The sequence below is a fragment of the Leuresthes tenuis genome, unplaced genomic scaffold (genome assembly GCF_036924035.1).
Source record: "Leuresthes tenuis unplaced genomic scaffold, fLeuTen1.0.hap1 SCAF_9, whole genome shotgun sequence".
Taxonomy (NCBI): Eukaryota; Metazoa; Chordata; class Actinopteri; order Atheriniformes; family Atherinopsidae; genus Leuresthes; species Leuresthes tenuis.
In genome coordinates, this window is record NW_027325363.1 from 18,040,614 (window position 1) to 18,063,263 (window position 22,650).

Here is a 22,650-nt window from a genome sequence, read left to right on the forward strand (position 1 = left end):
CTTCTGTCTCACAGATAACACCCATCCTGCCTCCCACATCCAGATCAACAGCAAACCAAACGTTCTTTGTACTTAAAGTAACTTATCTTCAATGCATTTTTACTTTTGCTTCTATTATTTTTTTCAACCCTTTCTGTTTGATTGCATCTTAGAGACAGAACTATGTCCCAATAATGAGTAGGAATGCTCTTTTTTTTTCTTTTTTTTTAAAGATATTACAGCTGAATGAGATAACATTTGGCAAGTTTTAATGTAATAGGCTGGTTATTTAACATTGAAGCGATGTGTCGAGACTAGACTATTATTTTATTCGGTATACATGCAGCTTGTGTCATGGGTAAGAGTTTAATGCTCTTAAGAAAGCTTTCACAAACAACATCTTTAATTTCCAGGGCCTGCCCTCCTCACGTCCCCTACATATTTAAATCTTTCCAGCTGGTCTGGTCTGTCCCCTTTGTCTCCCCATATTGTCAGACTCATGCCATCTGCTCTCTGTTATTATTAAAGGCGGCTTTGGATTTAAAGTAGCGACACCCCTGCTGCTCCCTTTCCCCCCACACTTTACTCGCTGGATCTATTAAAACGTCCTCCAGTATGTATTTACGTCGATCTCGACAGGAAACGCCGCCCGTTTTTGTCTCTTCTTATATCAAAGTTGAACATAACTGTGTGTATCGTTGCCTGATGACGTCAGAGTCCCAGTAAGATCCCAGTCCGTTTTTTCTCTCCCTTTTGGCAGCCTGTGGAAAGAAATCGAACAGGATGCTTTCCACTTCGAGTTGGGAGTTTTGCAAACACCGCTCAAACTCTCTCCCCGGATCATTGGACCACTTGTGAAAGTGTGTGCCGGACGATGTGGCAAAGAGCGGCGGTGATAAAGAGAACCGACGATGAAAACGCGGACTCCGGAGCTGAAACCGCCGAGTGAGTCAACTGTTCTCCGCTTTAGCTCGGGGCTAACGTTAGCTAGCCAACTTCAACAGCAGTCACAATGGAAATTAATATTGGCCCAGACGTTTTATTGTAAAGATTTTTCGTTATTTTAAGCCGGTAACCTAAACTGTTGAAACGTCCTGGCACTCAGACCCTTCGTTTGTGTGAGTGCTGTACTCTTATATCGTCTTTTGTGATAATTGAACTTTTTCAGCCCATGCGAGCTAACAACAGAAAAAGTGTTGTCATGGCGACCAAAGCAAAGTGGCAGGTTTCCAAACCAACCACCGCAAGATGGAGACAGATTTTTGTCTTTCCTCCGGTGGCTGTGATGCAGTCATCCATATGCTTTTAATTTTTCCCTTTTTCAGATCCGATTTCAGCAGGATGTCATCGTCTGCCAGTGAGTGTTTGATTTATTTTATTTATTTATTTACCTGCACATCATTTAAAGTGGCACTCCGCTGGTGTATATAATCTCATAAAGTTATCTGTCACAGGTTGCAAGGTTAGAATGAATGATCGACAATGTCTCAGAAAAAGCCAAGGTATGAGTCAAAGTAAAAAATAAAGTATCTATACAGTCATGTGAAAAATAAAGCACACCATCTTTTGAAAGGCTTTACATGGCAGGAGATAAAATAATCAGACCAGGTCCTCAAATGAGGTCAATACAACTTCAGATGAACCACGACATGTTACATGAAGACATTATTTATCTTACAAAATCAAGGCCAAACATGCAGAGGTAGTGTGTGAGTACATCCTATAATTTAGTTGCTAGTTGAAGCAGCTCCAGTCTGACATAATTGTTTTCTGTGTTATGTTATCAATTCCACACACTGCTGTGTCCCAGTCTTCTTCCACACTATATTCATTTTCATTTACATTTGCTACCAAATTAGTTTTAAAGCAAACATGGCGATATCTTTTAATTGCACGTACCTACCGTGTGTGTAGGAGCAGTCGAAGCCAGGGATCAAACACCCAACTGCCAGACAGCTGTTGTAACTCTTGAGTCACATCCACCCCATCCCGACATTATTAACAAAGTAGGCTGATTGCCACTGACTCCCAAAATTAACCTGAAACAACATTTACCAGTCCTACCATTCATCCATTTTCCACACCTGCTTAGTCCATCTATTCCAGAACATACGAACTCGCTTATGCTAACCAGTGTTTGCAATTATGACAGGAGACTGAGGTCTCTGTTGGGTGATTACTTTTTCACATTTTTTAAAAATATTTTAACTAAGCAGAAACATGCTAAATATAATATGGTCTGTAACTTCTGCCAGAGCTAACTCTTAAGTCGTGACACAAGCCGTCTACAGGGAGTTTGCATAGTATTTGTACGACTTCACAGAAATATGGAGAGAAATCCAACGGTTCCTCCCTCTGAAACACCTGAAGAAGGTGCAGATGAAAACTTACCTTTACGCAGATGAAACATGAACAGACGGTCAGCCACTATTTGTCTCCACTGGTTATGATGGCATCACAAGCATGTACGGACGTATGTTTGAGCATTGTTTCTGTGTGTGACCTCAGCCGAGCTCATGACCAGGCGGGTCAGGCAGCGGCAGCAGCAGCAGCAGCAGCTCCTGCTGATGAACCTCCATCTGCTCGCCAACCCTGGAGACTCTCTGCTCTTGCAGCAGACTCTGGATCGGCTGCTGCGCTGGCTCTGTCCAAGCCTCCGCATCTTCCATGTGTCAGAGAGAGCCGCCCCTTTCAGAAGTTACGCCCGCCTCGGTCCTGTGGCAGGTGAGGCCCGCCAGCGTGAGAAGTTGCATGGCAATACACTGTAAATATTTTGTAGAAACAATCTCACATGACAGCTTTGTTTTGAGTAAAAAAAATCATTTATATGTGAAAGCAAAGCATGTCTATGAAAAACAAATTAAATGAACTTGGCCTTCAGGTCAACAACTCCTCAAATCGGTGTTCTACATACCATAGTGAGAGCCTTCCAGAGTTGTCTGCTTTTGTATTAGAACAAACCTTTTCCAAAACTTTTCAGGCTATCCTTCATTGGCCATCACTTTCTTCCTCCACGAGGCTTACGGAGAGGAGCGCATCCTGAAAGTGCTGGACTTCTTCCAGAGGCCACCCTGGCAGTACCATCACACTGAGAGTTGTGGCAGCCGGACGGGAGGGATCCACATTACGTCCAGCAGCTTACCTTCCAACGCTCCTCTGCAGCCCTACCTCCTGCCCAGCAGAGACTTCTACAGTCTAGGCGCAGGGATGCCAGTGTGGGGGGTGCGACCTGTGCACTGTGGAGGAGAAATACTGCGTGTGACACTCTACAGTGGCTATGACAACTATGAGGACGCCGTGCGGCTCTATGAGACGGTGCTGCAACGACAGGCAGAGGAGCAGAAGACCGGCTTCTGCTGGTTCACCCTCCACACAGGTGAGACTTGAACAGGTTTGCTGTTGCTAACTGTTGTATTTGCGTTTCTTGCACTGTAAAATGTCATTGGAATTGGCTAAGAGTTTTATTTCAGAAGATAAGCTTGAATAAGTTGAATTTACTGCGATTTCTGATCAATAAAATTTAATTATTTAAATGGCTTCCATCAACACACCCCTTCTGCCTTTGATTTTTCTCTTTTGTTTCTGCACATAGAACCAGGGCTGTGCCTTCAGCTGGCCTTAAAGCAGTTGTCACCGGGGGTTCGAGTGGAGCCGTGCAGCTCTGCCGTCCTGCAGTTTAGTGTTGAAGAAATTGGCCAACTGGTCCCGCTCCTACCCAACCCCTGCTCCCCCATCAGCACCACACGCTGGCAGACAGAAGACCTGGACGGCAACAAGCTTCTCTTTCAGGTAAGCACAGCTTGATGTATGGAATTTTGAGGTGTTTGTTGATATGATTGTTGTTCACCAACCTGCTGCTGGGGATTATGACCAAACATCTCCACTTTGGTCTGATCTGTCCTAAGAACATTGTTCCAGAAGTCTTTACCAACCTAAGCTATGCTGCCATGTTCATTTTAGAGAATAAAGGCTTTCTCTCGGCCGCACTTCCAACTAAACCATTCTCTTTCAGTCTTTTTTCTAATTCTACCAGGACAAACTTCAACATTTAACATGCTAACTGAGGTCTGTAGTCTTGATTTAGCCACTTTGGTTCAAAGCTTCAAAACTTCGATGTAAACTTATTGGTAAGACCGTAAATTGTCTTCAGTGTTTTCCACGTGTAAATAATCTTTTTCACTGTAGAATGATGGACTTTAAATCGTTTTAAAGGGACAATATAATACCTCAGATATTCATAGGCGGTGTTAACTGTTTCTCTAAGCTCACTGCTGATGTCTTTCCTCCTTTCCATTTTGTATCTCACACCTGAATGCTCCAGACCAGCAAACGGCCAAATCTTCTGCTTTTTATAGAGTTTACTCATACGTGTGGATAATCCGTTAATTAACTACCTTTGATCAGCATTTGTGTCTCAGACCTTGTTTCCAACCTTGCCTCTCAGATGTGTTTTATTTCACATCACACAAATCTGATAAACCGTAACAAAGCAGAATGAAAACTTTTTCCTTTTTTTTTTTTTTTTTTAAATCACGAGAGTTAGGATTGTGTGGTCTGAATAGTTTAAACAAATGACCTCAGCAACAGAAAGATGAAATGTTTTTCATTTTGATTTTGCTATTAAAATGATCTTAAAAAGTTCATCATCTCACACAGAATGAACCCAAAGCTGTCAGAATAGCCATCTGTCAGCTGCGGGCTTGTTAATTCTGTCAAAGTTACTTAACCAAATCTCTGCTCTTCCTGTCCTTCTGTGCTGCAGGTGAAAACCCCATCTCAACCTCAACGAACTCTGACATGCGCTTTTCCCCCAACTTGTTCGAGTGGGTCCCCGCGAGGGTTGCAGCTCAGGAGTTCGGGGCAGGGCCAAAGCTTCACAACCCCTCTGTCCTGGCAAAGTCACGGGCAGGGTAAGCACAGAAGAAAAACTGCAGCTGCCGCAGATTCATCACCTGGTTTGATGGATGGGGGGGATAGTAATAAAATTGTCGTCCCCTCACGTATCCCCCGCAGGTTCCTGAATTTAAAATGATTTAACAATATTTGACACTTTTAAAATTCTGGTGATTTGAATGCTAAGTTGTTTGTTTTTTTAAGTTTTTTTCCCCCAGGATTGTAATTTTATGAGAAAAAATGAAGGAGACTCGAAATATTTCAAATTGTTATACAAGCAAGTTCGCCTCTTCTTTATACCAAGGTTTGATGAACATTTTCCGGCTGAGGGCCGCAATATCATCAAGTAAAGGTGTTTTGGTGGAACATATTTATAGTGTGTAAAAGAGTCCAATGTTACATTATTACATTGATTTTTATTAGAATGTGTAAAACAAATGCCATTCAGTCACCTGCACAACCAGTCCACACCAGACAGTTTTATTTGCTCCTCCACAGTTGAGGACTTTCTTTGTAAAACTGTAGACTAAAACTGTGACACCGCTCGGTGTGTGTTTGGCTGTTGGCAGGACACAGGCCACGCAGCGACCCTTTCTTGGAGAAGCTTCACGGAGGAGCTGTTGGAGCAGAGAGTTTGGGATCAGGAAGCTGCTGCAGCACCCCTCCTGGCAGCTCCTGTTACTCGTCTCAGCGCAGTAGCCCAGCTCAGCTCTCGACCTCCAATCACCTCGACTCCCCTTTGCGCCCCTCCATCACTCGCTCTCTCTCCCATCTTCTTCTGGAACAAGATGAGGAGGATTCGGAGACCAACGTCGACACAGGAGTTGCCATCTCTCCTTGCACAGAGACGGCAGTTGGAACATTCACTCGCTCCTCCTCCATCGACCTTTTGATGACTCACCAGTCTGAGAGACCTGCGGCTGTCGGGGCCTCGTCTGTCGAGGAGCTGGCCAAGGAGTTGATTGAATGCCTGCCACGGGCACACATGCCCCCACATAGACCTTCAGGAACAACGTGGGCTTTGGGTGGCTGTGCAGATGCAGCCTTTGAGAGCAGAACCACTACAGCAAGACAGAGCCCCTCAAACAGGCTCTTGGCACAGAAAAGGACTGCTGCTGAGCCGTCGTCCGCACGTACAAACAATGATGAGCCGGTCGATGAGTTCTTCATCTAAATTCCTGCCGCTATGACACAAGCTGTGATAATAACCAGAGGACACAGCAGCGTGGCCTGATAAGCGAGGACATCACAGTGTTGCAGCAGGTGCCGCTCTTCACCCAGAAGTCTCCACATTCCTTAAACGGTCCCAGTTGTGTCTCCATGAGCGTACAATAATGACACGGTCCAAAGACCCATGAGGAGATTGTTACAAGGTGAGTCACATGAAGCCGTACAGCTTATGGAGTTGAACGGGAAACCTAGTTTTCTATTTAGATTTGATAATGATTTGTGCAGCTGTTCTGCTAAAGTGTAGCTCAGTGAATAACAAAGTAACTTTCATGTTTAAGTGGTAATGATGGGAGTCTCGGTTGATAAGCTAACATTTGATGTCAATGTGAAGGAAGTCTTTGGTGTTGCTGTCGATCATGATGAGAAGTCTGATTTAAGCAGTCTCTGTTCCAGGTCTGAAGCCAGGCTTTACTCAGTAGAAGTCTAATCTTGTGGCTTTAATTACATGTTTTAAATGCACTTCAAATGATGATTCTTGCTTTTGTATTTTTGGGTTAAATGTACAATTGGTGGATCAGAACTGGCTAACTTACTGTATTAAAGAGGACTGAAATTCCTTCATTTATTCCTTTATTTTCCCCTCAGAAGCTATATGAATTGTTTTTGTTTTTTTTAACCAAACCTACTCACTGTTCATTATTGTAAGTCCACACTAAGCCGAGGGATCAGTGAACAGATTAATTTAAGTGAAAACTTTGTAAGCAAATCATGGATTGGACCAATCCATTCAACAGATGGAGCCCTCCTGGTCACCACAGCGGTTTCAAAACAAAAGATGTTAAAAACATCATATGATACAACGGCGAGCTCCATAATCCTGATTAAACTAGTTTCTTTCACAGTGACAGCTTTTTACATTTTTCCTTTCAAATCAACAGCCGTATTTGTTTGAAAGTGTTTACCGTACAGTGGGGGGGCTTTTCCTCGTTGGTAAACTTGAAGACTTAAGGCTGAGTGTGCTGGCAGGTATCCACACAAAGTTAAATGTTGTCGAATCCCAAATGTGAATATTACACAAAGAGAAAGTGGCCCGTTTGCACAATTATTAGGCACTTAAGTCGGATTCTTGATCTGTCCACAATCAACTCAACCTGAAGCAGAAACCGCTGCCTCCCAAATGCAGTGTAAGGGGCTGCATCACCCTCCTGCCCTGTAAGTGGGGCATTTGAGATAGTTTAAGTCAAGTGAGGGAGGTTGCCCCGGTTACTATCTTTGAGCAGCGGAGAACCTGAATAAATGTGATGGAGCACCGTTCTGCATAAACACTGCGTACGCCCTCGAGGACCGGAGTTTCAGATCCCCGACTTAAAGTGATGCCGTCTGTCCAGTAGTGATGCAGCACATATCTATTTGCACCACCAAAGGTCACCAGATCTGTCCACAGAAATGTATTTTTTTCTTTTTGTTGTTCTTCTGTCTGTCACCCAGGGATAAAAGCTGTCTAATAATTATACACACCTTAATGTAAAGTATCAAAAGGCATTCGTGTTTCTATTGTCTGCAGAATCTACGCTAAGGTCAGAGCAGCCATTTGCCTAATTGTTCACACATTGTAGAAAGGTTCAGGCTTTTAGCTGTAGCTCGTTATTAGCAGGAACATACAATTCCAGGCCAAAGCTCACCTGTACAGTATGCTCCATACATACATTGCTGAAGCAGTGATGGAAACATACTGTTTGTTTGACGGAAACTGTGTCAGTGTGCAAAGGAAATATAGTTCACAAAGCATGGCGCTTTCTTATTGCCTCCACCCATTTTTTTTTTCCAATAAATCTGTATAAACTGCATTAATATGGCAGCAATTATTCATACATATATACATGAAGTAATAATAAGTGGCCATTACTATAAATAATCTATGTGCTTCAAAGTGTATTAATAACGTAGCGTTAAACTAGTCAGAGCAACACTCCTGGTGCAACATAAACTGAATGCAGGCTCAGCACCTCCACCATACAACACACAGCACATCCACAAAGTGCACTTTTGATCGTATAGCGCCCTCTGCTGGTCAAAGGATGTTGTTGCTCTGAGGAAGGCTGCTGCAGCCAGTCCAGCTCAGATGCTTGGCCCATTGGCCCTCTCTGTTGACTCGCACTTTCACCGGGTCAAACCTCCAGTACCGCTGGTCTCTGAACAGGTAAAGGCGGCCGTCGGCACGGGTCAGCGCCCCATTGGTCCCCTGTGGCACCCCGGTCCAGTCTGTCAGTCGGCGGGGGTAGTAAGGTTCCTGCCGCAAAGTTTTGAGGTTGAGCACAAAGTAGCGGGAGCCCTTGAAGAGCACCATGTGACCCAGAGGAGCGTAATAGAAGGCGCAGTCGGGGTGACGAGGGAGCCCCAGCTCAGTGCTCTTCTTGGGGAAGCTGGGGTCCAGTATGCTGCCTGTGTAGCGCCATATCCTCTTCCCTACACAACATGAGAGAGAGAGACTGGTTTAATGCCAAAACAATTCATTTTTTGAGACACCTTTCTAATCAGATTTGATCATTAGAAGCCGTACAGATGCATCTGATTATTTCTGAGCTCACCTGGCACCACAACCCCCATAACTTTAGAGGAGACGCTTTAAAACTAACCATAACCCTTACAGATGCTGGGACGCAGCGTCTTATGGAAATGTAACATCCTGTCTGAGAGCAGGGCGTGATTTATGCTGTCGAAACTATGCCTCATTAGAGGCATGATACTTCAAATAAAACTGTTTTGCATTTAGCAGATAAGACAATCTTGATTAAACTGTCAGGCTTCTTGGCTCTCAGCAGGAATTTCAAGCAATACATTAGCCTTTTGGCACTGAGGTGCAGCTACTTAAAACAGCTGAGGCCTCAGCGCTGCTCGTTCTTTAAATACCTCTTTGTTCCTTAAAAAGGTTCACGAGAATCTATTTCAGGGGATTTAACAGAAATGTGAAGCTAGCCAATGGGTTTAGGGAGTGTCTTCAAAAGCTCGATGAAGCGGCACCTTTGAAAAAATACCACTTGGAGTCCAGCGAGGAGAAGGTAGCAGCATCGATGGCTTGTGGGAGGTCAGACCAGCGCTGACGGAGGGGCAGTGGGCCGCTCACACTGCCCTCAGCTGACACTGTCCAGTACACACTGCCCCGAAACACCAGCACGCTCTCATTCTGGTCTGGACACACAAAAAACACAGGAATGAAGTGAGCTAAAGATGTTTACTCTTGATATTTTTTTTGCCGTTTCGGCTGCATCAGTGAAAACAGATGAGGCTAAATGTTATTCTCTGGCAGTGTTGTCTTTGGACCTCACCCATAGTGATGGCATCAAAGGCTCCCTGGCAGTAGAGAGGCAGTCCTGAATTCTTCCGCTGTTTTTGAAGCTCTGTGAACTCCCACTCCTGCAGCGCAGCGTGCAGCGCCTGACCTGGCAACCGCACGGGCCGATCGCCCAACGGTTTACCTGAAAGATCCAGCACAATGAAACTAACATATAGTCAACTATACGGCCAAACTGAAGGCCTTAAATGATGAACGCTCATGTCAAAATCCCTAAATTCCCCACAGTTGGTTGAGTTATGCCTTAATGATTCAGATTTTATGACCTCCAGTGACCGAATAAGGCTCAAGTCTCATTTCCCATGCATGCCAAATGTAAGTGCTTTGTAAATGAGACATTATGGAACAAATGGAAAGACTAACAGTTCAGGTTTTCTTCTAAAACAAGACTTGGAAATGTTAACACTTAAATTGTCCTTTGCAGGATGTGGTTGGTATGATGTATACTGATGGGTGACCTTATGCAGCACAGGAAATAAACACAAGACATTAGATAGAGCTCACGCTGGAGTCCTGAAGAAACTGATTTGATTTTTAGCACCGAAACAAGAGTCTCTCTATTGACTTCAGGCTGAGCCTCATCATACGCACACCTCTGCTGCTGAATTGGATCAAAAGAATAAAGAACAAAAGGGTGAGCACAGCAGACTGGAGGCTAAGAGCAAATGATAGTCCTTTAGACGTGATTACAGCCATTTTGTTTGCATGGAGCTGGACAAACATTTGTGTTGGAGGTGGATAAAATCAGCACACCCATGAATTGGAGGAAGACTGCAGGAAAAATAGATATACACACCACAGTGGATAACAGTGTGGAGATAAGGAGTGGATGTCTGACTTTCCTCAAACAGAAAGCCTCCCTCCTTGTGCTCTGCGACGTTCATCAGTTTCTGGAGGAAGCGTTCGTGGGATTCACTCGTTCCTGCATTCTACATTTTTATGATAAACGGCAACATAACATGTCGGCGGCAGCTTAGATCAAATTTTACTGATGTGATGTTGGCACAAGTAAAACTAAATGTATAAGCACGTTTTCCTAAATTTGGTGTGCTGATTAGAATAAAAATAAAAGCAGATTGCAAAGATTTGAAAGGAATCCAAATTGTAAATTGTACAAAGGCAACATATGCGCCATGAAATGCAACATGTTTGGTATTTTCTTAGAAATATGGGAGAGCAGAATGGGTAAGACCCACATCACCACATATGCTGGCTTTTGAGGCCGGACAGTCTGTCTCCTCTTTAGCATTCAGGACGCAGCTTCCATTGTTTCCACAAAAAAAAAAAAAAAAAAAGGGATTCGAGTTGATTTGATTCATCTGACCTGAGGACAGCTTTCCAGCTCACCTCAGTTCATCTAAGAGCAGCTGATCCAAAAGGAAGCGACCACATTTATGCATGTTTTTCTTCATGTACCTTATCCTTTCTTAGATCCTTTATGCAACATTTGCAGGCATTTGTTGTTATCAAAGTGTTGTTTTTTTCTAGGCCCACTCTCATATTGTGGTTCACTTACTCTCATTTTAATATTTGACTGAATGTTAGAGAAAGGAAACACTTGACTGTTTCCCATGTTAGAAACGCATCCATGTTTCCGGAGACTTGGCATATTAATTTTGCCTCGCATGAGCGTCTCATCAGATCGAACAGCAGCAAGCCAAAACAACTGCATTGGTTCTCACGCACTCACACACCTCTGTCTAAAGCTTATGTCTTCGAGCAGATGGAGCATTTTTGCAGTGCCAGCACTCCTGTCAGCTGCTGCTCTTGTTTGTATCTGTCTGTGGGGCCGCTTGACATTTATGTGGGAGCAGCTGCAGTCTGCAGAAATTACTGCCACGGGGTTGAAATCATGTTGATGAGTGTACAGAGAAAAACAGGCTGTTAAACTCCACCTGACTGCCACTGAAAGTATCCTGCATCGTGTTTGGGAAGCAATGAACTCTTTCATCTAAGACCCATAAGCAGACGCTCCCAGGTGAAGCTTCACAAAAGCAACTGCTGCTCTTTAGTAGTAATTAATTCACAATGTGGCCGAGTCATGAACCAATCCAAAGTGCTTTAGGGAGGCTGGTAAATACCATTTTTGTAAGACCAGGGCGGAATATTTTCAGACAGACCAGATGGGACTCCTCAGGTAATAAGCAGGAAAGGGAGTTGTCGGGTCATGGCCCGCCATCGAGCTTCTTCTGAGCCAAATCTAAAGTTCATAGCTGAATTATTCAAATGATTGTGTGACTATCCTGCAGCACTGCAAACATTCCTGCCTACTGCGGTGCGTTTTGGGCTGGCCCTCTGCAGCTGTGGGGCCAGGGTCAAAGCAGAGAGAAAACACTTTTTGCTTCTTGTTGATTCGAAGCGCCACATGATCGCACATGTAGCTGAGACGCTATGCTTGGCACAAAACTACTTGAAGGCATGTCTTGCAAGTGTTAAAGTGGAAACCGGTGGAAAAAAAAAACAACAGAAAGCTAATTCTGCCGAGCGGCACAAGTGTAAACCTGCCTTACACATGCCAGGAGGGACATCGTGCTCACAGTAAACAGAAACTATTGTACAAAAAGTCGTAATGTAACGCTCCCACACTCTGCAACTACACCAGTAATCTATCACAACAAAGCTGACAGAAACTCCCAGGTGAGCGCTGTGGGAGACGCTGGATAATAAGGAGATACAGTACCAGCAGGCCTGAGTGTGTTATTGTGACACTCGCACCAGCTCCGCTGGCCTCCCTGTAAACCCTCCTCTCTCAGCAGCTGAGAAGCCACAGAGCAGACACATCCTGCCTCCGAGTGAAACTCAACTGAAAGCACAAAGAGGGGATGTTGTGATTCAGATTGGACGTGGTTCCGATGTTTGCGGGAATACAGTGACTGCAGAAAGTTTTCTGCTCTCCTCACGCCTGATGTCGTGCACAGTTAAGAGAAACAGAAGGGGTCGATGTTACAGATTGATTCGAGTTGTCATTTAAAAGTATTCAGGACTTCAGACTTTTTAAGAGCCTTTGCAGTTCTGGTCTCTCTCATTCGGTTGTGGTCCTCCTGGCTTTTTCACAGCTCCTGATTTTAATCAGCAGCAGAACAAAAAATTGCTCTACATGTAGGTTTCCTCAAAGATAATGCGGTTTCATAACAGTTTGGGTGGTTATATGCACTCCCTTTCTGAGGCCGGTCACACACACACACACACACACACACACACACGTGTCATCTGCACTCGTAAAATAGCTTCTTTTTTTTTTGCCACCCCTCAGATGTAAAAGCATCCATGTGTCCAGAGGAGGTGTTACATTTAACACCTCCTCTCTCCTTAGAACCGCACATCTCATTCAACAAAGAACTCACTTCCCCCAAGTGGCGCTCACTGTTCAACCTGGACTTTTTCACCCGGATGAGAAATGCCGCTCGTCAGTTTTATGACAAACCCACGTACAGCATCTACGGGCTCAAAGTTCCCATGAACCCAGAAGCAGATCCCAGATGAAGCCTCTCACCGTAGAGCTGCTGCACTGCGATGATGTCGTCCCAGCTCAGAACGAGGCTGCGGCCCAGTTTCCTGTAGTATGGTGACATGAGCGCGTGTCGCACAGGCGAGTGCTCCAGACCCAGAGTGTGCCCGACCTCGTGCGCTGTCACCATGAACAGGTTGTGGCCCTTGTGTCCGTTCAGAGTCCACCTCTCTGCCATGTCGAAGTGGGCTTCGCCTCGGCGAGGCAAGAAGGCGTGAGCCAGGGTTCCCCCTGAAAGTCAGAAGGAGGACACTTTTACACTCTCACTGTGTTTTGTAGCTAACTTTCATATCTACAAATGTCCGCGATGGCTTGATTCAACAATCTGTGTCTGAGAAGTTAACTGCAAGGGCTCAGTTTCTGATCAGATTCATTGGATTATCTTTACAGAAGCCTTGATGTGCAAAACAGAACAATGAGACCAACAACTTGTCTAAATATACATTTTCTGTTTCTTTGTTTTCTGAAATGTTGTTTCAATGAAATGTTTCTGTTTCATTGAGGCATTTTCCATTATGTGGTTTTCTGAAATGTTGTGTAATGTGATTTACATTTTTTTTCTTTTCTGAAGTGTCTGTCTATATATATATATATATATATATATATATATATATATATATATATATACTTGTCATCTAGGATATCTTCTACAAGACTGATCAGAGAACATATTACAGATTTACTGACCCCAGACTAATCACTTTGTCATAGGAGCCGCTGAAGGTGTTTGGTTATTAGCTTTGAATTCGTGTTAAAAGTAGATGTTTAAACAGATTGTTAATCAAGTATAATTAGATGGATCAATAATAAGAGTGTAATGACCCTGACCTGGTCCGTCAAAAGCGTTGCTGGCCCCGTCGTTATGGTCCCCATCGTAAAAAGCCAGCCGGATATCTGCGGGCCCCTCAGGGGCCTCCTGGAAGCCCAAGCCCGACACGTTGCTCCACAGCTGGAATGCAGAGCGCACCACCAGCCGCACCGAGCCCAGAGACAGGTGGCGAGGCCAGTTCACAATCTGGTAGGTGAGATGGCGCTTGTACCACTTCTCTGCTGCAGAACCACAGAGAGACAGAGACACGCAGGTATGAAGCTTACAGTCTTATTGATCAAAAACTCACAGCCAATACTTTCAGCACTTTGTCAATTAAATATTATTTCTACTAATATTGTGAAACAACAAGCAAAATAAAGGCAAGCAAACCAAGAACTCCAGTAACCAGAGTTAAACATTTGATTCTTTATTCTCTGTCACTTACGTGAAATTTGGACCAAAATAACAAAAAGACTTGAAATGCATTACATTACATCTCACACTTTAGTTTAATTCCGACTACTCTCATAAGTAAAGAGAGCTTCATTCACGTCTCAAGAAATTGTGTTTCTTATCACAGCTCTGGCAGAATGGCAGCAGATGTTGGCAGCAGCACCAGATAACTCGTAAAAAAAAAACACATTCCATTAGAAAATGGGCGATTGATGGGGATTAGAAAGAGCTGATCAAAGTTAGCTCAGAGGGACAAATTCTGATGATGATTTGAGACGCTTTTTGAGGTTCTTAAAGTTGGGTTGATGTGGATTTTAAAAGCCCAAAAAAGATTGAACTGAACTTATTGCTGTGATTACGGGATGCTGAAGTTTGTTTGAGAGCTTAATTTATAGTTGAAATAAGTAAGAATATTTGGTGTAATAATCAGAAAAAATGCCAACTACTAATACAAGATTTTATACAAGATTACCTTTCACTGAAAACTCGTTCTATGTACCTGAGGTAAAATGTTGTTTGTGGAGGGATTTTATTTATTTTAAGTGCGTCTTAATAAAAAAAGTTTTCATTCAACTAATCCGACTGTTTTTTTCCCTGATTTTATGCAGCCTTGTTTGAATTTCTGTCTATTCAGACTGACCGTCGGATGGCTTTGGCAGCTGTATTGGTGCGTTTGTATCACATTGACAGTAAGAGTAGGAAAATAATTACAGTCTTTGTATTCTATATTGTTACCTGGTTAAACTGTTCTATGGTCACACTTATAGTTTTCTACAGCTTTCAGACAACATTTATAAAAGGTTTTTTTAAGATTCAACAAATTCAATTCAGTTTATTTATATAGCACCAAACCCACATCAATGATACAGTCCAATTCATTGTAATCATAATCCAAGCTAATCCAATTAATTAGATTCAAAATTAGGCCAATTAAGTTTATCATTATGTCCAATTATCCAAATGTTTCCACCTATAAAAAAAGTACCTTGAAGGTTCTTCATAGATTTCACACTATTTTGCACAATAACTTTGGTTGAACTTTTAGAAACCATCCCCTAAAACTAACTTTAGAAATATGGTCCCTGAAGGTTGAACAGAATAACTAAGGAAACATTTATTGAACATTCCCTGTGAGTTCCAAAAAGTTACAACTAAACCAACAGACAGAAAACCTGGAAACCTGGAAGCATTTTGAAGGATTTCCAAAGGTTTTGCAAAGTGACGCTCCAAGAAATTTTTCATCAAAGTTCCTTGAAGGTTGCTGTTTCATATCATGTATAATAAATTCTGATATCAGATAGTCAGCCGTCCTGCTTTGAAGTGAAACCTATTGAGTCCAACAGGTTGAGCCAAATGAGAGGACGTCCACCACGTCAGCTTACAGACGGATAAACTAACAAGCACTCTGAGTACATGCTCGAGTAAACAGTTTACCTCGACACGTGTCTGTGGTATCTGCGCTCAGACATAATTACATGTGCCACAAACTTCTCACATTTGTTCAGGAACAGATGGACCGGGGTTAAATGCATCGACTCCGATCTATTCGTATACACACAATATAGCAGCGTGGAAAAAAATGCAAACATAAATAACACTTTCAGGAGGCGCATCTGCACGCTGCGTGTTGTCAGAGTCAGAGTGGGGGGGCTGCTGACTTCACTGATATTTGTCGACCTAAGACTAATATGTAAACGTTTTCTGACTGATTTCCCCTTTCCTACAATAAATCCAGGCAAAGTACTAAAAAAAAACGAATGCTTTTGCAATAATTTGAGCCGTTAGTGAAACTTCCACCACAGTAAACCTGGACAGAAACTGTCCATAAATTCACCATAAACCTGCAACAAGCTGTCGTAGCTTAAGAGTCCCGCTTTTCTACAAAGAGGCATCATAAATCACACACATTTACAGCTGCCAAAAATATTTCTAAATATGCCAAATGTACTTGGGAGGTCTGCACACATGTGCATTACACGCTGCTGCTCCATCGTACAGCCTGCAGACAACTTTAAGCTTAAAATGTGTGTTATTTTGGTGCCATTAGCGCTTGTTTAAATAATGCTCAGCAGAGAGGAAATGTGAGCGATACGCAAGAGTTATGTACTACATACTGTGAATCGCCGAGAGGCCCAAAACAGCACCCATGAGACCGAAAAAATATCTGCATATCTGGAGCCATTAATGGGTTTGGCAATGACATCAATATGTGTCTCTGTGAGAGTAAACGCACAAACAGACGTTGTAGTGTTAGATACACTTGATGCTGAGCATTTTTACGACAATTCACAGAAATATTACATTAGAGTGTGTAGATCTGCATGCCGAGCAGAGCTCAGATGCCTTATTTCAATCCCAGACGGTCGCAGACCAACGGGTCCCCTGAGGATAGAGGAGAAGCCAGGAAGTCCGATACAGAAGACATTCCAAGACTTCCCTTATGGAAGCAATTAACATGATGCCCTCTATAGCAGCAGTGCAGAAAGCCCCGAGATCATCTGATAGCACAAAGTTATTGTTTGTGGAGTTGCAGGGAGATTTTGTTTGTTACTGGTGTTAAGAGGCTGTTTGGCACATACAAGATGTCTCTGACTGCAAGGCCAACCAGCATTTAAAATGCTCATCACACTTTCAGAGAGCCCGAGGACACATCTTGTGACTCGTCATGTCTGGCCTAAAGGAAAACACAAAGAGCATTGTGTGACAGTGATATGAGAGAAGCCACTGATTCTCACACTTGAGATGGAACAAGGGAAAGTGTGGACAAATAAACAAATAATTAATATCAAAATAGTTGTCAACTCTGTTCCTGCTGCTCAGCTTATTTACCTAATGACTTGTTTTGCTCATCTATGTGTCTGCTGTAAAGAGAGCGTAACATTACAGTAAAAGGGGAGTTTTAAAATGGGCTGTTAAGAGCTGGCAGGGCAGGATCCATAAGTGCACAACTGTGAATAACACACAGCCTTTAAAAAGCTGGACGAGGCTGGTGGAATGTCAGTTCGTTAAATATCAGAGCGAACAACCTTCAGATTCTACAGATTCATGTCAAGGTCTGTTTTCAGTTTCCTGGAAGCGGCCGCTTTCGCACTGAACACGATCACAATACACCCCAGATGACAGTGAACAAGCCTGACTCCTCTCCGTGCTGCTGTGGCCGCAGGCTTCATTTTGCAGTCAGCATCAGCTGTCAAGGTCAGTTGTAAATGATGAGTTCAAGTCACGAATAACCTCAATTTAAGGCATACGAGAAGTAGAGAGAGGCATCGAAACTGTTTAGGTTGTGGACTCACACATGAAATGTCCTAACTGAAGACTTCTGATACCAGAAAAAGTACATATGAGATTTTTCTCTGGTTAAATTACAATCTGAGCATGTCTTCTTCAAAAAGAACATGGAGTTCCGCAGGGTTCTGTTCTGAGGCCTCTTCTGCTCAACTACATGTTCCCATTTGCTCAGATTATGCAAAGTTACAAAACACAAAAGTTCAGCGAACTACCAACAAATGTTACACAAGCCATATCCTTAGGGGATTATAATCCCTTTTAAACACTCGTGAAGTTTCTTGGATAAATGAACGAACAAACAAGTGTGTCTTGCAAAATTCCATTCAATTAAATAAAGACAAAACAGAGGTCGCTGTCTTTGGAACAAAGGAAGAAGACTAAGTATAAGCTAAACCTCAGTCTGCAATGTTAAAAACCACAAGGAGTTAAAAGCCAGAAAACTTGGTGTCATTATGGAAGAAGACCTGAATTTTCACAGTCAGTCTCAAAGTCAGACAATTATCCTCTCAAGAATATTTAAAAGATTAAAAGTGTGATTTAGAAAAACTGGGGCATGAATTCACCTTCAGTGGGGTTGACAACTGTAAGTGTATTTATGGGTCTGCCGAGTCCTCACTAAAAGCAGAGTAGTTGATCATGTCCATGTCCATTAAAGCTACTGTTGTTGGTTTTTAAAGCTTTAAAAGTTTTAGGGCCAAAATACAATTCAGATGTTGTGATAAATTATGAACCTTCCAGGCATCTTAAGTCATCCAGAATAGGCTGTCTCTCTGTCCCCAGAGTAAAAAATGCTCATGGAGAAGCTGTGTTCTGTTTTTCTATACCATATATGTGGGGGAAAAAACTCCCAGAGAGCTGCAATTCCTGTTTTTTTTTTTTTTTTTAAGATAATCTTAACACTTTCCTGCCAAAGTGAACCAACATCAATCAGGAATGCCTTCCTCTGAGCCACACCATTTGGGAAAATAACTGCACATGATGAAAGCCTTCAGATCTGACACTTTTCCTTCTTAATGCGTGTTTTTCTGGCATGTTGCGCATTCTAAATCTTTTAGACCAAAAGTGTGAACTGGACATGCAGCAAATATGCCAAAAAAAAAGGATTCTTCCAGCCACAGGCAGAATAATACCTGCTGTTCAAACTCCTGTTTGACTTTAAGGCGGTATTGTGCATTATAATGATTATGCTGTTTAACTCAATCAGTGGATATATTAAGCTAGATCTGTGAGAAGTTTGACTTGAGGGTGTAAAAGAATCTCCTGCTCTTTGTGTAACAGTACTGACGCCTGGTGCATGAGTCACGTCTGGGTCTCAAAACATTCACAGAATGTGTTTTCTCAAACAAGACAGACAACGGGAGGAGAAACATCCGAAAAGTCAATCAATCAGCAAGATATCCACCCATTCGACCAATGCCATATCAGCCAACCAGTTTGGCAAACAACATAATCCAGTCAGTCAGTCAGTTATGGAGTTATGGATGTGTTTACCGAAGGGGAACAGGTCAGGTACTGACATGAAGAGGCAGCAGCAAACATCAGCCACCGCTGCATTCCCTGAACATTAGCCAACGTCGTCAGTGACATAAAGGAATGCTGAGGCTTCACACCTCATGAGGCTGGAGGCACGAACAGATGGAGAGGAGGGAGGAGAGGAGCTCCCGCTGCTGTCACCGGGATGCTGTGGTGGATCATTCACAGTGGAGATGTGGGAAATGGTGACAGAAAACATCACATTTACACTGAAAGCACTTTTATGAGGCAAACAGACACATTCATGGCAGTTACAGTACAGCTCAGCCGCCTGAACTGACAACAACATGGTAGACGTTTTCATCATGTTTTTTGTAATTGGGGTGCATTTCGTATTTGCTTCATTGGTTTGTACCCGGGGATAAAATTACACCAATTATTCTTTTTTTTTTTTTTTCCCCTCATAAAACACCCTAAACTCGGAGCGGGGACCCTGAGCTCAATTACGTTGTGGAATCCGCAAATGATTTGGCAGAGCTCTTAACCGCCGTTAAACACTTTCAATCCTGAAGGCTTTAGCCAGCTCAGTCTGCAAATCTCGCCAGAGAATGCTCATAGCAGAAAAATTGTGGCGATCAATCATTTGCAACAGGGTATTATGGCAACAAGTCGATTACACAATCAAAGCGACAGTCACTGCTGTTTGCTCGAGAGACCTCTGACATCACTCAACTCACTGCCTGACCTGAAAAGCTAACAGCACGTTTAAATGGGCTTTGACTACAGGGGGCCTTAAGGCTTTCACAGCACAGAGTGAAACATGTTCAACTCTAGGACTGGAAACAAAAACAGTGCAATTTGTTGTTTGTTTCTTATATGATGTGAAGTGGTGCAATTGGTGCTAAAAGCAAGAATCGCTCGTGTTGGCATTCCACCAGCTTTAATTACAACCCTCCACTGTGTTTAGTGCTTTGCTTCATAAAGGTGGGTCCTCCCAGTTAGCTTTTGACTCTTTAAGACCACAAAAGGACTCACAACGCCTCCACATTCAGAGTGATATACCGGCTCTGTTACAGAGGCAAAGATGCACATAAGCATGATAAGCCTACGGACTGCAAACGGTACCTTGTGTAGCAGAGCGTCTCCTGCGGTGCAGCAGTCGTCTCTTGCCAGTAAAGATGACATTTACTCTGTGTGCCCAGATCTGCTGGCTGCCCTCATCTGACACGCCACAGCGGGGCTCTGACATCTGCCGCAGGGTAGCACCATCAAGTTCCCCAGTGACAGGTAGACGGGACAGCCACTGGAACTCTCTGCAGAGAGAGGAAACTGCTGACCAGGACTGAATGAAGACACGTGATGTGGTTGCTACTGGTTCTATTTTTCAGGTGAAGGTGGACAAACAGAGGGGGTCATTATGTCATAAATTATCAGTGGTAGCAATCAAAAAACAGGAAAAAAGGTCATCACAAGGATGTATGCAGTCTTTCAAACCCTAACAGTGAACCTCAGCTCACATCTCACCACAGCAAATGCCAGAGATGAGCATTCTGACTTGTTATAGTAATGTCAGCTGCACACAGTTTACAAGCTTTCAGTACAGCAAGCTTTTTCAGTCAGTTCCCAGTTTACAGTACAGTCAGTGGATGGGCCAGAGGGCGAGGTTCCTGAAATTCCTCGATGGTTCAGAAAGGGTTCAGGAGATGTTTCCCAGTGCACAGATGAGGGTGTGTTTTACGGTCATTCAGCCCCGAGGCTCGTCTCACATTGAGCCCACCCTTCCCCCTGATGCCGAACACACTGAACACAACCAGCGTCTCTGATTCGGGACAGTTCTAGGTGAAACACACACGCTCTTAAATCATACCACATTCATTCTAGGAACATTTGAAGGCCTACTGTGACTCCCACACACAGCACTGAGGGAACCCCCTTATCACCCACCGGATGGCCGACTGCACCTCGACCGCGTTGTGGATGTGGTGGTCGTGATGGAGGTAGCCGTACTTCTCCAGAAAGTCCTGCAACGGCAATCATGCATGTTAGTGCAAAACGTTTTCCTGATTATTATGCTTCCAAATGTAAGTTGAATGAAGTGAATTAATTTTCTAAAAGAAAAAAAAAAGACAGATCATAAAAGAGAAAAGATGGCGTTCCACTTGTTTAATATCTACTGTAGTTTGTGTGTATACATGTGGACCACCCATACAACAAAGAACCCTCTGGGATGTCCCTAAAAAAATCAAAGCTATTATTTAGACAGAATTCTGTGTAAGCTGAGGTAAAAAGCTCTAAGAATGAACCCACCTGCAGGGTACCTGACAACAGATGTTACACTGGGGTCTGAGATTTGCCAAAGTTTAATGTATTCTATGTGAACGGCAGGTTTCGTGTTCAGACAACACCTGTGATTACAGATGTGGGGGAGTCAAAAGGAGAAATCAAAATTGCGAGATGACGGACGTGTTTCGGCAAATAAGAGCGCGCAGCATAAATGTTCCTTTGTCTTTAGAAGAAAGGAGAGTTAAGTTAAAACTGTGCAGCAGTCGGATATTATTTGGTGTCGCTTTAATAAAGGCGATGTGCAACTGAGACACAGAATATTCTTTTTTTTTTTTTTTAAATGTGCCAGGTCTCCATATCACCATACACTATGTTGCAATAAATGAAAATAAATGTAATTTTTATACAACGTTCTATTGATATTCAAGGTAAACACCAGAAACTTGTGCTAAAGAAAAAAATGGAGCAGACTCAGTGAATAATTCCCCATAATCCCTATATAGACCAGTGACTTTGAACTATATTCTGGAATAAATGTAACTTCAGCATACAGGGAACAGCCTAATGTAGGATGGAGTCATACTAATTTGTTTTCTTGCCTCTTTAGGGAGGTTATATACATGAAAATGAGTTCAGAATTCCCTCCCCCTTAACAGCAGGCACTTCTATATGTTGCAAACTGTATACATTCCAAAGTATAAAACTGATTTTGTATATTTGACAAAAGTGTCAAGTAGTCACAAAAAAAATGGAACTATTGAATGTTATATCTGAGATTTGTTTGAGGTCAGGCTGCGTGAAGGTTTTGTAGTACTTCGCGCAGCTGAGGTCTTATTCTCACATCAGAAAGTTGTCAGGTGCAACCTTGTTTTCAACCCCCGGCACAACAAAGAGTTGATACCCGAGTTTAAATCTCCACAGCGTCAGGACATGTGTCCTCTGGGCACTTTGAGAAGAGATCGTGTCTGACATGAGTACCTCTGCATCCACGACCTGCGGAGCTCCCCGGGCAGCGTGAGAGGCGACAAGCACCGCCGCAACCAGGATCCAAACTCTCCTCATGACCCGTCTGGAGGTCGCCGGCTCATTTCGGGAGAAACACACCGTCACTTCTGCTGAGTTCCGACTGTTGTCCTCATAATTGACTCCGCTTGCTGTCAGTAACAGCCTGAATCCAGCCGATCGTCGGTCTCCATCCCTGTCGAGACTGACTGAGCTTATTCAAACGCCCGGAGCATTTATTATAGGCGGAGGTGGAGGACCAGCACCGCCCCTCTGAGCGGCTGCACGGCAGCTCAGGGCTAAAATTCCAGCAGAGCTGTTCATAAAGACAGCTTTAAATGGATACCAACCCTACAAAGCTTTGATTTCACTATTAGAGATTTGGAAAATATTCACACGGAGGGAAAAATAAAAGATCACATTTTTAATATTTTGAAG

General features: G+C 43.2%; 2 protein-coding genes across 3 annotated transcripts; one reads left to right on the plus strand and one right to left on the minus strand.

The window, feature by feature from the left end:
- Positions 1 to 182: 182 nt before the first annotated feature.
- LOC140314439 (protein FAM124B) lies at positions 183 to 6,109 on the plus strand. 2 transcript variants are annotated; one of them, XM_072392618.1, is made up of 7 exons: positions 183 to 924; positions 1,305 to 1,336; positions 2,488 to 2,703; positions 2,960 to 3,355; positions 3,572 to 3,768; positions 4,742 to 4,889; positions 5,442 to 6,109. In XM_072392618.1, exons 1-7 carry the CDS (start codon positions 854 to 856, stop codon positions 6,044 to 6,046), a joined length of 1,665 nt encoding a protein of 554 aa, XP_072248719.1. In that variant the 5' UTR covers positions 183 to 853; the 3' UTR covers positions 6,047 to 6,109. The 2 variants fall into 2 exon arrangements, with proteins under 2 accessions (XP_072248719.1, XP_072248720.1); XM_072392619.1 differs by having other exon boundaries at positions 893 to 924; positions 1,434 to 2,703.
- Positions 6,110 to 7,908: 1,799 nt separating this feature from the next.
- Positions 7,909 to 22,408, minus strand: mmp28 (matrix metallopeptidase 28). Its single transcript, XM_072392620.1, has 8 exons — positions 22,189 to 22,408; positions 20,872 to 20,948; positions 20,053 to 20,240; positions 13,731 to 13,952; positions 12,888 to 13,133; positions 9,369 to 9,518; positions 9,064 to 9,231; positions 7,909 to 8,508 (listed from the first exon to the last, which is right to left on the minus strand). Exons 1-8 carry the CDS (start codon positions 22,270 to 22,272, stop codon positions 8,114 to 8,116), a joined length of 1,530 nt encoding a protein of 509 aa, XP_072248721.1. The 5' UTR covers positions 22,273 to 22,408; the 3' UTR covers positions 7,909 to 8,113.
- Between the last annotated feature and the right edge of the window lie 242 nt (positions 22,409 to 22,650).

Coding starts and splice junctions, on each gene's coding strand:
- LOC140314439 (XM_072392618.1), top strand. CDS start 854: ATGTGGCAAAGAGCGGCGGTGATAAAGAGAACCGACGATGAAAACGCG. Junction 925..1,304: donor TCCGGAGCTGAAACCGCCGA/GTGAGTCAACTG, acceptor TCCCTTTTTCAG/ATCCGATTTCAGCAGGATGT. Junction 1,337..2,487: donor CAGGATGTCATCGTCTGCCA/GTGAGTGTTTGA, acceptor GTGTGACCTCAG/CCGAGCTCATGACCAGGCGG.
- mmp28 (XM_072392620.1), bottom strand. CDS start 22,272: ATGAGGAGAGTTTGGATCCTGGTTGCGGCGGTGCTTGTCGCCTCTCAC. Junction 13,953..20,052: donor GAGACGCTCTGCTACACAAG/GTACCGTTTGCA, acceptor GTGGTTCTGCAG/CAGAGAAGTGGTACAAGCGC. Junction 9,519..12,887: donor CGCAGTGCAGCAGCTCTACG/GTGAGAGGCTTC, acceptor TGGATCTTTCAG/GTAAACCGTTGGGCGATCGG.